The 14,835-nt window shown below is 37.7% G+C and overlaps 2 protein-coding genes and 1 non-coding gene across 3 annotated transcripts; all 3 read left to right on the forward strand.

Moving 5' to 3' along the window:
- The first annotated feature begins 441 nt into the window (after nt 1–441).
- Nucleotides 442–3,401, forward strand: LOC125208077 (E3 ubiquitin-protein ligase RSL1-like). The gene is made up of 4 exons (XM_048107632.1): nt 442–754; nt 1,013–1,637; nt 1,761–2,521; nt 2,722–3,401. The coding sequence occupies exons 2-4, from the start codon at nt 1,215–1,217 to the stop codon at nt 3,101–3,103; spliced, it is 1,566 nt and encodes a 521-aa protein (XP_047963589.1). The 5' UTR covers nt 442–754; nt 1,013–1,214; the 3' UTR covers nt 3,104–3,401.
- A 1,452-nt stretch (nt 3,402–4,853) lies between these two features.
- Nucleotides 4,854–4,926, forward strand: TRNAK-UUU. The gene has a single exon. It is a non-coding gene; the product is annotated as a tRNA-Lys (tRNA).
- A 2,463-nt stretch (nt 4,927–7,389) lies between these two features.
- On the forward strand, nt 7,390–10,981 carry LOC125203532 (protein argonaute 2-like). The gene is made up of 4 exons (XM_048101897.1): nt 7,390–7,493; nt 7,567–7,732; nt 8,022–9,192; nt 9,498–10,981. Exons 1-4 carry the CDS (start codon nt 7,431–7,433, stop codon nt 10,897–10,899), a joined length of 2,802 nt encoding a protein of 933 aa, XP_047957854.1. The 5' UTR covers nt 7,390–7,430; the 3' UTR covers nt 10,900–10,981.
- Nucleotides 10,982–14,835: the final 3,854 nt, after the last annotated feature.

The following is a 14,835-nucleotide window of genomic DNA, read 5'->3' on the forward strand; positions in this document are numbered from 1 at the left end:
GGCTCACATTCCATGCGCTAACCTCCAAATTAAATCATGCACCTCCGCCTTTTCAAGCTGCCACGTCGTTAATTTAATCACGTGTGGGCCCCAATACAGTTTGTAATTGAGCGCTGTTTGTTAATGCAAAAAAAGAAATTCATTTCCATTACTTAAATAAAGCACAGTAAATAATAAATTGAGTAAATTAGCAAATCATACACGAATAAATTCTAATTTAACCTAAAAAAAATAAATTATAATTTAACCTTCATTTTTGGATTCTAATAAACTCGGAATTCAAACTTATGAATTTATTAAATTATTATATTTATGTGACATAAAAAGAGAATATAGTTCAGTAGTGCTTGAGTTGAATCTAGTGGGAGAATAAATACTAGACAAAAGTAAGAGATAAGAATATTTATTTTATACTCCTACTTCTTTATCTCTTTCTGTTAAAGATCATATTTTGTGGCTAATATCTTGGATTTCTTTAGCCATTTCCACAGACTGGTAAAAGCTTCAAAATTCTGCTTTGCAAAAAATTAACTTTGTTAAATAGAAATTCAACAAAATAGGAGTATTAAGCTCTGCCAAGAGCCACCGTAACTGATTTCTCTCTCTCTCTCTCTGCAATCAAGAAAGAAAAATTATGGGAACGCCTCTTTGCAGACACAAGGCAGGATTTGCCGGATTAGGGCTCTGTGTATGCAAACATTTGTACATACATGTTTATTAATAAACAAAGTAATTCTCTCAGATACAGTGTCAGGTGATTCTTCCAATTCTCTGCATATTTCTGCTTTGTTTTAAAATTTGTGGATTAATTATTTCTGCATACAGAATTGGCGATGTGGGTTTGTTGCTTTGTTGGGTTTATGAACAAATTAAAATAATTTGTTGCATGCCCTTTTTTGGTGGTGGGGGAGCTTCTTTAATTTTTATGCTGCATATTATATTTGTATATGTATGCTTTATTTCGAAAAATTGGATCTTGGAGCTGATGTGTGGTTCTTGAATATCCGTACAGAATTCGGTATGAGGATTGAAGATAATCTGGAATGCTGATAAGATTTTGGTTGATGTTTGGGGAAATTTCTTGATTTCTTAGCCATTCATTTCCTCCCCTGTATCTGGTTGAAGAGTGATTTGATATATCTCTAATTTGGGAGATTTTTGAATCTGAGATATCTGGAAATAAAGGGATTTTTGTGATTGGGGGAAATTAGTAGATGGCAATGGTGGAAGAGGGAGTTCTTGGCAGGAATTTGAACATGGAAGGTGGGGGTGGAGCATTGGGTTTGAGGGTGGAGGAAGATGAAGACGATTTCAAGAGCTGCTGCGAAGATGAGGATGAATTGAAGGAGAAGGAAGATCATGTGAAGGTGGATTTAGATGAGAATGTAGTAAAAATGTATTTTAAGGGTGTGTCTGTTACCTGCCCCGGTGATTCGGGGGCTAGGATTTCTGGAATCGGGGTGGTGATCGAGAGGCCGGGATGTTCGACTTTGGTTCAGGTCCAGAAGAGGCTTGATTTCTATGTAGAGGAGCTGGTTGCAGAGTGTTTGGCATTGCTGGATGGTTTCTCTGAGGCTGCTCAGCACGAGGCTAGGCGCGTTTTGGCCTTCACGGATTCTGAAATCTTGCATAGTCAGGTGAGGGAGCTGCTAACCTAAACCCCCAAATTCATGTTCTTGCAGAATTGATTGTTTAAATGAATTGATCAAGAATTTGTTTGATGCATTCAATGTTGAATCTTTTGTGAATCTCTTTCTCAGATTGTTGATAATAAGGTTGTTGAGAGTCCTCTTTTGGCGGCATTGGGACAACGGATCATGGAACAAGCATGTAATTTCGAGACGTTTGTCCTAAAACTCGTCCCAACTAGTGACTTACTCAAGGCGTTAAGTTTAGCTCAAGTCGCGGTTGGTATAGTCTCCTCTCGTTGTAGCGGGGAGGAACCAATTGAGAACTGCTCGATCTGCTGTGAGGAGAAGCTCTCGTCGATGATGCTCTCGTTCAAATGTTCCCACAGGTTCTGCTCCCACTGTATGAAAACCTACGTCGAGGGGAAAGTGGATTACAGTCAAGTGCCAATCAGGTGCCCTCAATTGGGATGCAAGTACTGCATTTCGGCTTCAGAGTGCAGGACGTTTCTTCCCGTTGCCTCTTATGAGTCTCTGGAGAGAGCCCTCGGAGAAGCAGACGTGTTGAGCTCTAACAAGATGTACTGCCCGTATCCTAGCTGCTCGGTGCTGCTTGACCCTTACGACTGCTTGTCGACTAGGGGAAGCTCGTCGAGCCAGTCGGACAACAGCTGTGTGGAGTGCCCCGTCTGTCAAGGGTTCATCTGCGTTGATTGTGAGGTGCCGTGGCATTCTTCCATGACCTGCGATGAGTATCAACGCCTCCCGTTGGAGGACAGGGATGCCTCTGATTTGACCCTGCATCGTCTGGCTCGGAACAAGAGGTGGAGACGCTGCGTGCAGTGCAGGACGGTGATCGAGCTAGCTCATGGTTGCTACCACATGACATGCTGGTAAAATTATTTCTTGATCTAGAGTAGCTAATCAGTACCAAAATTGATACTACCTCCGTCCCTTAAAAGTAGAAACTTTCAAAACGCCACGAGTTTTATTTTGCTCGTGTGGATTCCTATTGTTGTTACGGTTAAAAGTTAAAAGGGACGGACGAGGCAATATTGTGTGCTCGATTCTCATCCCCGTTTCCCAATTTCAGGTGCGGCCACGAGTTCTGCTACTCGTGTGGGGCGGACTACAGGGACGGGCTGCAGACATGCCACTGCGCGTTTTGGGAAGATGATAACACCGAGGAGATGGCCGCGTACCCTACCCAGCAGCTGGAGCAGTGGGCGTGGGACTCATTTGCGTCGCTCCCGATGACGATGGACGCGTACTCGGATCAAGAGCGGTCACAGCTGGCCCTGATCCAGAGGTTCCTTGCTGGAGGGTTCGGTCTGAGCGACCAAAATCCGTATCAAGCGCCCCCGCAGTGTACGGACTCGTATGCGGATGCGATGAAGGATCTGCATCAGCTGCCATGGCTCGAGAGGTTCGTGTCGGTTATAAGCGATAACTACTACGAAGACTACATACAATGATGCTGGAAGGAGAGGTAGAGCACCTCACTCTCACTCCTTCACGGCTACCTTTCGGTATTGCTTTAGCTTCATATACCGAGCTCGTGCAGTCGTGCTCGTGCTCGTGTTCGTGCTTCATAATGATCGAGATTTCTTTCGCATTCTTGATGAACAGATTCAAGAGGAGAGATATGAGAGGAAAATATATTGTTATCATTGAAAAGCAAAATAGAAAAGGAAATAAATACATTTCATTTTCTGGGTAGTTTCTTAATCTGTAACAAGTATACCTCCGACTAATAGATCGAAGTTCGAGTCACCACGACTATGAAAGTGAATGAAGGACTATTAAATCTTCAAAATAAAAGATAATGACTATAACAACGTCTTTAGGAACTGGCTCTTCAGTCTTGATGTTTTCAACTAGTTACAAATGAAAATTATAGTATACCAAAAAAAATTTAGTACATATTTGGCAATACGATAAGAATGGTATTCCGGTATTTTTTTTCTCCCTCTTAATCATGCATACCTATACGCTTTCATGGTTCAAATTATTGTTTATAAGTGTGATACGTGTTCATAATAATTTCACTCAATCTTTTATAACTTAAAAAGCGGTAGTTTGGCGGTAAGATTAGTGAAGTACAGTATAAAATTCAATTTCGAAATCATAATTGATTAATAGATTATAAACAGGCTTGACCAAACCTAATTTCCACCTATGTTCTACGCACCTTCTTATCGCATTCTCTTCCCGGCTATATGTATTAGACCATCTCCAAGGATACACTAAAACCTAAAATGAGATAGGTATTTAACTCCAATAGCACTTAAAAACCAATCCTATTTTTGGTTTTTGAGAAAAAAAATACCTATTTTTAGGTGTACACTAACCAATACCTAAAAGTTTTTCAAATTTTGTGAGTAAAAAGGGCATAATATAGAGAATATTCTTTTAAGTTTGAGTTTAGTGTAAATGGTTGGAGTAAAATCAATATTTAGTGTGAGATTTACACTAAAATAAGTTTGAGTTTAGTGGAATGGTTGGAGATGCTCTTAGGCCCGTTTGGTAGATATGTTTTGCCAAGATAAATAAAATTATCATATTTCTTTTGCCGTTTTGGTATAAATAAAATTATCATGCCTCTACTTATGTTTAGTTTACAAGTTAAATTAACAGGTCCATATTAAATCTTCGGTATGAGGGATCCGCGGGTTATTTGAACCCATCGAATTGGTGGGATAATTTAACCATATTGAAATTTTAGTTCAGTTAACGACATCATATCACTCCTATGTCCTCTATTTTTCTGTTTCAATGCGTTAGGCGCTAGTCCTAATAATCTATACATTACATCCTTTCTTCTCGTCCGATTTACACACTCTTACCGTCGTTATTTCTTCGCTTGTAGTACAAGTTAAACTACCTTGATGGGCCTTATATTCCAACAGCGAAAACAAGTTTGTCCACGTACTGGATTGGAGCATCTACATGTAGAATGTCGCTATGATGTAGTGATACAACAGTTGCTACATTTGTGTATCTTTATTCCATATCAAGTTGATAGTAATGTAATTATGCACGTGACATTGAACACACGAAGAATTTATGTGATCCAGTTTAAAACATACATCCCTGAGACAAAGATGATCTTTATTATTGATATGATTCAATGAAGATACAATGCAGAATGCGTGTGCAAGAATTTTCAATACTCTCTACCCATCACTAAACCTAAATAATAAATCCGATTAAAAAAAGACAAAAGCCGTCTTAGCTCAGCTGGTAGAGCGCGTGGCTTTTAACCACGTGGTCGTGGGTTCGATTCCCACAGACGGCGTTATTATTTTTGTTAATGACCCGTTTTGGAACGTTTGCGGTTTCCAGACTATACTAATTGTTCATTTCAGGTGCTTTTTCACCTTATGACTAAATTTTTGGACAAAAACGATCCCAAAGTCTAAAGGACATTTTTGTACACTCACTCTTCAAAAGTAGATACTTATTTTGATATTTATGTAAATATTAAATTTAAAAATGGCCACATAAATAATTGGATTGCCATATACTACTATAGTATATATACTTATATTGACAACATAATACGATAATATTATACACATAAAAATATAATATTATTTTTCAAGTTAAGAAAAAAAAATTATATTACAATTCTTTAATAGTACTAGCGCTATTTTGGATTTTATGGATAAGACTTCTTTTTTCTTGTTTTATATTTACATATATACAAAAAATTTACGCATAAAATTTAGCATAATAAATTATACTTATGTAATTTATATTATTTTTTACCGTGTATAATACTCCTATTATCATACATAGAGTAATGGCACACCGATTACATAATAATATTATTATTTTAAATGCAATATGATTAACTTTTTATGTGTTTAATAGTAATATATACACAAAATAATGGTACGCCAATATTGTAAATGCATGATTACTTTTTTATATGTACGTATAATATTATCACAATGTCAAATACATATTCCGTGTATTTCGTATATATATGGCATTCCAATTAATTTCATGGTAGTTTCCAAATTTAATATTATGCCACTTTATATAAAATGATTAAATGGATCTCTCTACAATTGACGTGGCCAGTGAGCTTTATTCAATTCCATTTGTCAAAGAATTAAATTAATGGTGAGGCACGCCAAGTTATTTGCCATCATGGTATGGAATGATCATGAAATTTTACTCCCACACTATAACCAATCCAAACAAAAATTATCAAATAAAACACAAATCATAGTTCAAGTACTCAATCTAACATAAATATCAAAATAAGTACCTACTTTTGGATAGTGAGTGTTCAAAAATACCCTAAGGCTTTTGGGGGCATATTTATCCCAAAATATGGTCAAAAAGTGAAAAAACACCTAAAACGAGCAAGTGATATAGTCTAAGGACTGCAAATGATATTTTACAAATATAGGGACCACAAATAATTATCGCTATCGCTGAAAGTATAGAGCCTAAAAATATAATTTACACAATTAGCAATACATTAGGAATAGTGGAATACTCACTCTACATGGCTTACAATGATGTTGTACTTCTATTTTGTTTTATAATGTGTTTTTTCTATTAAACTCCAAATAAATTTGAACTCATACAATGTCAAATAAGCTTGATAGAATATTTTCATATGTGAGCTTATAATAAGTTTCAACTAGTATTTCCGTTTTGATCGGATTTCTGAACAATATTTTCGTTGTTTTGATTATTAAAGATTTTTATTTTTATTTTTTATGTTATTTGAACAGTTGAGCTTAATAAAATATGTTTTTAACTAATAAAATCGTATATTACTCCGTATTATTACAAATACTCACTTATAAGAGCATCCACAATAGGAAGGACTTTCCTACGGACTAGCACTAAGACTTCCCAAAAACACCTTCTGCCACGTCACTAGGACTTCTCACCCCGCTGTCATATCACTAGGACATTCCACTACACAATAGTGGACTAGCACTAGGACTAGCCGACGCCCTAATACGATTAATTCATTTTAATTGTTGGTGTTTATCAAATATACAAAAAAATGAAGTGCAATGAGTTGTAAATATTAAGTATAAATAAAAAAAATTAAAAAAAAATCAAAAAATGGGACGTCTTACCTCTTGTCAGTCGCCAACCCACAATAGCGGACGAGCGCACGAACAAGGAGACGGACGTCCGCCTTTTACGACAGACGACCTCTCGTCCTCCTGGGACGTCTGTCACCCGTTCGCCGCCCACAATAGTGGACTAGCACGCGAACTAACCGCTAGTCCGCGTGCTAATCCACTATTGTGGATGCTCTAAAAAAAATTATTTTAGACATGAATATTTAATTAAATTAAATTTTGTTAATATTTTAATAACTATAGTAAGACCGTCAGTAAGAGCATCTCTAACGGGAGATGTAAATGGAGAGGTAAACTAATATAACTATCATATTTACCTTTTCTTGATGAGAAATCATTCTCCAAAAGGGAGAGGTATTTGAGAAGGTATTATACCTTTTCTCATTTTGAAGAGGTATCTTTACCTCCCATGAAAAACTGTTTTACAAGGAAAAAGAAAAGGTATTTGAGAAAATATTACGCTTTATATTTTTTAATGTATTCTGTACTATTATTTTATCTTTAACAAGATAAATATAATATAGTACATTTTCTATATACCTTCTACCCTTAAAGATGCTCTAAGGAATCCATATGGTAAAATAATACTACTACAGTTTCACATTAATTATAGAAAATACATCATTTTTATAAAATAATTTTGCAACTTCAAACCCTTAATTCTGCAACTGATTCTTCTTCAATGGACGGCGATCGCCTCAGTCGCCGCGGCGGCGATCAGAGACCGAGCGGCCAACGCCTCCCGGTGAGTCTCGATGATTCCGCTACTGTTATTCCGGATAGTCCTAACACAGTGGATCAATGTTTTTACCTGACAGCCGGAGGCGCCGCAAACAAAATACAGACCACCGCACCTCCGGAGCCCGCAGTCTAGCAATGCCGGAGGCGAGCATCAGCCTCCGCCGCTTCAACGGCAGCGCGTGGGCCGGTCTAGCGAGAGCGTTCCGGCTCCCACTCCCCAGCGAACTTCTCTACTTCCTATACGTATGATTTTGCTGTTTTCCCCTCAATTTTGCTCTATAAAGTAACAAATCGATGCATTTTACCTTGATTCAGTGATTTTCTCTCCATTTTTTCAGTTTATTACTGTGATAGCTTACTTGCCTGTTATTATGATTGATTTATTGTTGTTGAGATTTTTCTCTCTTTTTGCTTATATTTTTGTGTGTGTAATTGCTGATTCCTTTGTTCTATTCTGTTTGTATGATAGCATTAAAATAGTAATTTTCTGGCTAGTGTTGAACTTGGAAACTTTGAATTTTGAGCATTTCAGAACGGCAGCCCCTGTCGAGCCCACCGTCACAACAATCCGAGAACAGAATTTTACCTGTTAGGCGGCCGGACAGCAGGGCCATTGCCGGAAGATCTGTCAACCTACTAGTAAACCATTTTCTTGTCAAATTCAACCCAAGGAACACCATATACCATTATAGTTTGGATATCAGGCAATTAGTATCGTATGGCAAAAGACCAGCAAGAAGGTTGCGGAACACGAGTGGACTTCGTTTGATACTGAACAAACTCTTCCTCGATGATCAAGCGCGGTTTCCAGCTAATCGGACTGCTTATGATGGTGAAAAGAATCTCTACAGTGCAGTTTCGCTACCCACTGGCCAATTCAGAGTGGAGCTCTCGGCTGAAGACTTGTCTACTCAGACATATGTAGTTTCGATCAAGATAATGAATGAGCTGAAGCTTTCCAAGCTGGAAGACTATTTGAGTGGTAAGGTGCCTTATGTTCCTCGTGACATACTGCAAGGGATGGATATGGTGATGAAGGAGAATCCTTCGAGGTATAGGATATCCATTGATAGATACTTTTACACTTCCAGTTTCAGGGTCGAAGATGATATTGGGGGTGGTATGGCAGCTTATAGAGGCTTCCAATCAACTTTGCGGCCTACTGCCCAGGGCCTTGCATTGTGCTTGGACTGCTCGGTTATGTCATGCCGCAAGCCGTTGCCAGTTGTAGAGTTCCTCAAGGAGCATATACCTGAATTTGATGGAGCATTTCTTGATTTGCACTTGAGGCGAAGGGTTGCACATGCTTTGAAAGGGTTGACAGTTAGGGTAACTCATCGTCGCACCAAACAGCAGTTCACTATAGCTGGGTTGACTGGAAAAATTACCCGTGATCTCTGGTTTGATTTTGTTGATCCAACAGGAAAGGATCCGACTGTCAAAGTCAGTCTTGTGCAATATTTCAGGGAGAAATATGGGAAGGTGATTGTTTACCAGGATATCCCTTGCTTGATTCTCGGCAGAAATAATCGGACAAATCATGTTCCGATGGAATTCTGCATCTTAACTGAGGGGCAGCGGTACAGAAGGGAGCTATTGGATGAATCCCGACAGGAGAAAATGAAAGAAAAATGTTTGCCTCGGCCACCAGAAAGGAGAAAAACAATCAGTGAGATGATGCAAGATCATGATGGACCCTGTGGGTGAGTTTCATTAACTTTTTCTTCATGGTTGTGTGTTATCATATGCATCTAGCATCAATTCTGCAAGCTGATTCGCATGTTTTTTTTTCCATCTCCATATTTTAATCCTTTATGTGCCGTCTAGTTCATCTATTTTTCCATATATGTAGTTCGATTTGGTACTATTGCTGTAGTTGGTTTGAGGAAATAGTTATTATCTTGACTTGAATTCTGCTTGTCGATGTCTCTTTGATGGCATTGTTTGAAATAAAACGTGAAATATAAGCTCGCAATTAAACTCTTCAATATTTTTTTTTTTGTCTCAGAGAGGTCACTCGAAATTTTGGATTTCAAGTTGCGAAGAACATGACATCTGTAGAAGGTCGGATAATTGGCCCACCGGATTTGAAGCTTGGTGCTGTTGATGCAGTAAGAGTTGAAGACGAGAAACGCCAATGGAACCTGGCTGAGAATTCTGTTGTGGAAGGAAAACGAATTGATAGATGGGCCTTGATTGATTTCAGCTATCTAGATTTTCCAAAGCTCAGAGCAAAGGATTTCATCAGCAATCTGAGAAATCGATCCAAGAGTTTAGGAATCGTCATGGAAGAGCCTTTACTCTGCCATTCAACCGGCATGCGTGACTTCTCTTCAGTGAGCCGGCTGGAAGAGCTTCTCAGAAATGTTGTTCTTGAAGGTAACAAAAAATGTTGGAACAAATTGCAGATAATAATTTGTGTCATGGCCGAGAAACACCATGGATACAAATACCTAAAATGGGTATCTGAGACGCGAGTAGGGGTTGTAACTCAGTGTTGCTTGTCCAACCACGCAAACAGAGGAGACGATCAGTTTCTTGGGAACCTCTGTCTCAAGATTAACGCGAAGCTTGGAGGAAGCAACGTGGAGCTCACTCGAAGACTCCCTCATTTCGAAGAGGAAGATCATGTCATGTTCGTTGGTGCTGATGTTAACCATCCCCTCTCAAAGAAATCGACCACTCCTTCTATAGCTGCCGTCGTCGCCACAGTTAACTGGCCTGCTGTGAACCGCTACGCTGCACGAGTCTCGCCTCAAGACCACAGAACCGAGAAGATTCTGGACTTCGGTCCCATTTGCAGGGATCTCGTCAACACGTACCACCAGCTCAACGGGATTAAACCCAAGAAAATCGTGGCTTTCCGCGACGGAGTGAGCGAGGGGCAGTTTGATATGGTGCTGAACGAGGAGCTATCCGCGTTGAAGAGGGCCGTGTTCGACGATCATTACCAGCCAAGAATCACCCTCGTCGTGGCTCAGAAGAGACACAAGACGCGCCTCTTTCTCGAGAATCTCGGGGACGGGAGCGCCACCGGGAATGTGCCTCCCGGGACGGTTGTCGACACGAAGATCGTCCACCCGTTCGAGTTTGACTTCTACCTCTGCAGCCACTACGGGCGCATCGGGACGAGCAAGGCCGTGCGGTACTGCGTGCTGTGGGACGAGAACTCCTTCTCGTCCGACCGACTGCAGGAGCTCATATACAACCTGTGCTTCACATTCGCCCGGAGCACGAGGCCGGTGTCGCTCGTCCCTCCCGTGTACTACGCGGACCTCGTAGCCTACCGCGGGCGTCTGTTTCAAGAGGCGGCAAAGGAGTTCCAATCTCATTCTTCGAGGCCTCACACTTTCGATCTAAGTTTCTACCAACTCCACCCTGATCTTAAGAACATCATGTTTTTCGTTTGATGTGCTTGTAGAGTTTGTGTGTGAATCTAAAGACGTGGAGAATAATCACGATGAAAATGCACAAATTGTTATTTTTAGTTTTGATAATAATGTATTCATCTTATTATATGATATGGTAGTGATTAGACTAGGGATAATACTTTGGAATTTTAAGTAAAAGAATAGAATAAAGTGAATTATCAAGAAAGAGTATGTGTGGGGTCGGTGGGTCCCATGATAATACCTAACTTTAGTCAATCAAAGTTCACGTCATCTTCTTAAACTACAGCGGTGTTTGTCGTTTCATAGTCATTTCCTTTCTACTGTAGCTTGCTAATCAATGCAAGTAACTGAGTCCCTTTTGTATTTTCCACGCACTTTCGTTATCTATCCTTTCCTTTTCGAAATCTGCAGTCAACACTCCTTTTCTGTTGGCTATTTACTTACTACTCCTACTGTAAATTTCTAAAAACATTTTTTACTATGTACTCCCTCCGTCTTAGTTTTATAATCACATTTTGCCATAAAAGTTCGTCCCATATTTATAGTCACATTTAGAATTTTTCATATTTGGACATAAAATTTTATCTCATTATTCACTAAAATTACACCCAAATGCCATTATCAACACAAAAATAAACTAAAACAAAAATAAAAAACCAAAAAGTTAAAGAGGGATCCACCTTCAACCAATTCACTTCATCATCTCACTTCATTAATTACAAACTCCATCAATTCTTAAAACCCGTGTCATAACTAAATATGACTATAAATTTGGGAAGGATGAATTACTAGTACTACTGCACAGTAACTTAGAAATTTTGGACAAACATGTTTTGACGACATCAACTGAAATAACGTAATTGATGGCCGCAAAATTAGAATAAATCAATATTTTGGTTGCAAAACTTAACAAATCAATACAATTGCACAATATTTTAGAGTTGACATGGAGTCGGAATTTGGAGAGTTTAAGAACTTATTAACAATTAATAATATTATTTATATTTATAATAATCCATAATCCATAATACGTTTTCTTTTGAAAGAAGCAACGCATAAATACTTTTCCCGCGTAAAGTGTATTCATAATTAAGAATCGTTTGAAAGAAGCAACGCATATTAGTACATTCTTCCCTTCCCTACTTAACTAACTCTTGCTATCATACATTCCTCAACACTCTCAGCCCTCTTAATCAGATCAATTTTTTTTCTCTTCCACTTAATTTTCCCAAAAACATAATGGCCGGCGGCAGATGCAACATCGAACGCCGCGGCGGTGGCCGAAGAGGAGGACGCCGGCATAGCCAGAATAAACCGAATCGTAACCACGACGCACCTGAGCGTGGATCTCCCAGTCCACAGCCGGTTCAGATAAACCAGCCCCCGCCGCTGAATCAGCCTCCTCCACAGCACGGTAAGTTAATAACGTGCAATGGCGGAAACACGTGCATGTACCAATTAAGGGCTTAAGCCCCTAATTAATCTTTTTTTTTTCATTTCTTATAAAGTAGTTTGATTTATGCAAATTTTACGTACTCCCTCTGTCCCAGATAATTTGGGACACTTTGACCCGGCACGGGTTTTAAGAAATCTAATAAAAAGTGAGTTGAAAAAGTTGGTGGGATGTGGGTCCTACTTTTAAAGTATTAGTTTTATAATAAAATGTGAGTAGGAATGAGTTAATGAAATATGAGGTCCACTACCAAAAATGGTAAAAGTGAAATGGGACAAATTATGTGGGACGGCTCGAAATGGAATACTGGGTCGAATTATCCGGGACGGAGGGAGTAAATTATAAGGTAAAAGCTCCTATCAACAATCTACGTCACCTAAAAATATACTAGTAATTTCGAATAAATTTTACTACTAGTGAACGTAGACCCTACCAAAGTATCTTTTTGCGTCTGCTCTTGATTACAGATCTTCAATTGATTACAAAATTCTGTGATTTAATTGACTAGTTGTTGAACTATGCAGGAAACGAAGTGTTGATTCGAGTTCGCGGATGTGGACTAGGAGAATTCTGCTTGTCGATATCGCTGCAGTGGTGGGCCCGCTGGTTGATCTCCTTGAGCTACTCGCCGGGAGAGTGATGATGCGAGCCGTCATGTGTCAACATTTCTCCTATGCATAAACTCGTGCTATCCGCAAAAGACACGTTTTTATGCATGGAAGTAGTTTGTGCGTGAATCTAATTGGACTAGGTCCAAGTTTGAGTGACTTTCCAATGTGTGACATGTTTATATTTGTGTGTGTGTTTGTTTTTCATTTTCATCAATGTCAAAATCCGCTAAATCGATTGAATTCGGGTTATGGAATCATTATTATCATATTTTTAGTATTATCGACAATTACAGAAATTTATCTATCTTTTAATGCTTAATTAGTAAAACATCAGAAAGAGTAAAAATAAGTAAAATATGAGAGAGATGGAAAAAAGATGTAAAATAATTTATAAATGAAATTAATTTTAATTAATGAAACAAAATGAAAACAATTTATTTGTGGCCAGTAATAGAGTATTTATTGGTAGTTAGTACAAGTTGTTTAAATAATTAAGTGGCAGTTTGATAAAAAAAACAAATAAATAAAATACGATAAGATTGAGTTATATATATCTATTAATAGTTTATTAGTAAGCCATATTGCACTCTGATAGGCTGTTAAGAAGTTGCTCTAATGCTAGATTAATTAACTATGGATTGAAAGGAGATCACAATAACATAAATAGTTTTTAAGCAAAGATACAAACTTCTTTGAAGAACAATGTATACTTTTTCCGAAAGAAGATTGAGATGATCACAATTTTTAAGCAAGTAGCAACGATCAAGTTTGTAGGATGATAATATCGCTGTTTTTATCCACAAACGTTAACGGCTTATCGATTTAAAAAGGAATAATATGTCCGCGAATATGAGTTCCGTTTTTCATTTTAGTTTGTCTACGAATAAAAATCCCGTTTTTCATTTATAAATTCTAATTTGACAGTATAAATTAAAAAATATGTTTCAGAAGTATTAAAATAATTACAATTTGGTCCAATTTATTATACTTATCGGCTAACATTATTTACAAGTTGTCATATTTTTTTTTACTGAAATTGCATGCAATCAATTGAATCCTATTGAAATACGAAATAGAGTCACAAAATTTGAAACTTTTGGCTTCAACCATAAAACACTACTTTTACACAAAATATATTGTTTTATAAGAGTAAAGGTCAAAATTGGTGCTAAATATATGCTCATTATACGATTTTGGTCATAGGCATTATTTTTTGAATTTCCGCATCCCAAATATTTTAACTCGGATCACAATCGGTCCAAAACTAACTTTTCCGTCAAATTTTAACGGTCAACGTTTTTAATCATGATTTGGACCAAATTAAGTCGTTAATAATGATTACTAACTCCCTAATTGATCACCCCATTTGCATATGTTTGGAAATTTATCTTTCGTCAAAATGTGGAATCCAACCGCCTCCTGATATAATTAGGGAGTTAGTAATTATGCTTAACGGTTTAATTTGGTCAAAATCAGGATTAAAAACATTGGCAGTTAAAATTTAACGGAAATGTTAGTTTCGGACGATTGTGATCCGAATTGAAATGTTTGGGATACAAAAATTCAAAAGATAATGTTTAGGACCAAAATCGTAAAATAGACATATGTTCAGGACCAACTTTGGCCTTTACTCTTTTAATAATTTCGAAATGGTCAAAAAAAGAAAAAAACACATGGGGCCCACGTAGTTTCAGCAGTAGACGTGGTGATACCAAAAACGCGTCGAAAATATTTTGTGCCTTAATGATTTGAAATTAGTTTGGTACATGTGAATCAAAAAATCCAAAATTAAAAATAAAATAATATAAAGGATCCAAAAATATATTAAATTTGCGTTATAATTTACATGTTAATTTTGTGGAATCAATCAGACATTTTCAAAAATTATCT

This window comes from Salvia hispanica, chromosome 2 (assembly GCF_023119035.1).
Source record: "Salvia hispanica cultivar TCC Black 2014 chromosome 2, UniMelb_Shisp_WGS_1.0, whole genome shotgun sequence".
NCBI lineage: Eukaryota > Viridiplantae > Streptophyta > Magnoliopsida > Lamiales > Lamiaceae > Salvia > Salvia hispanica.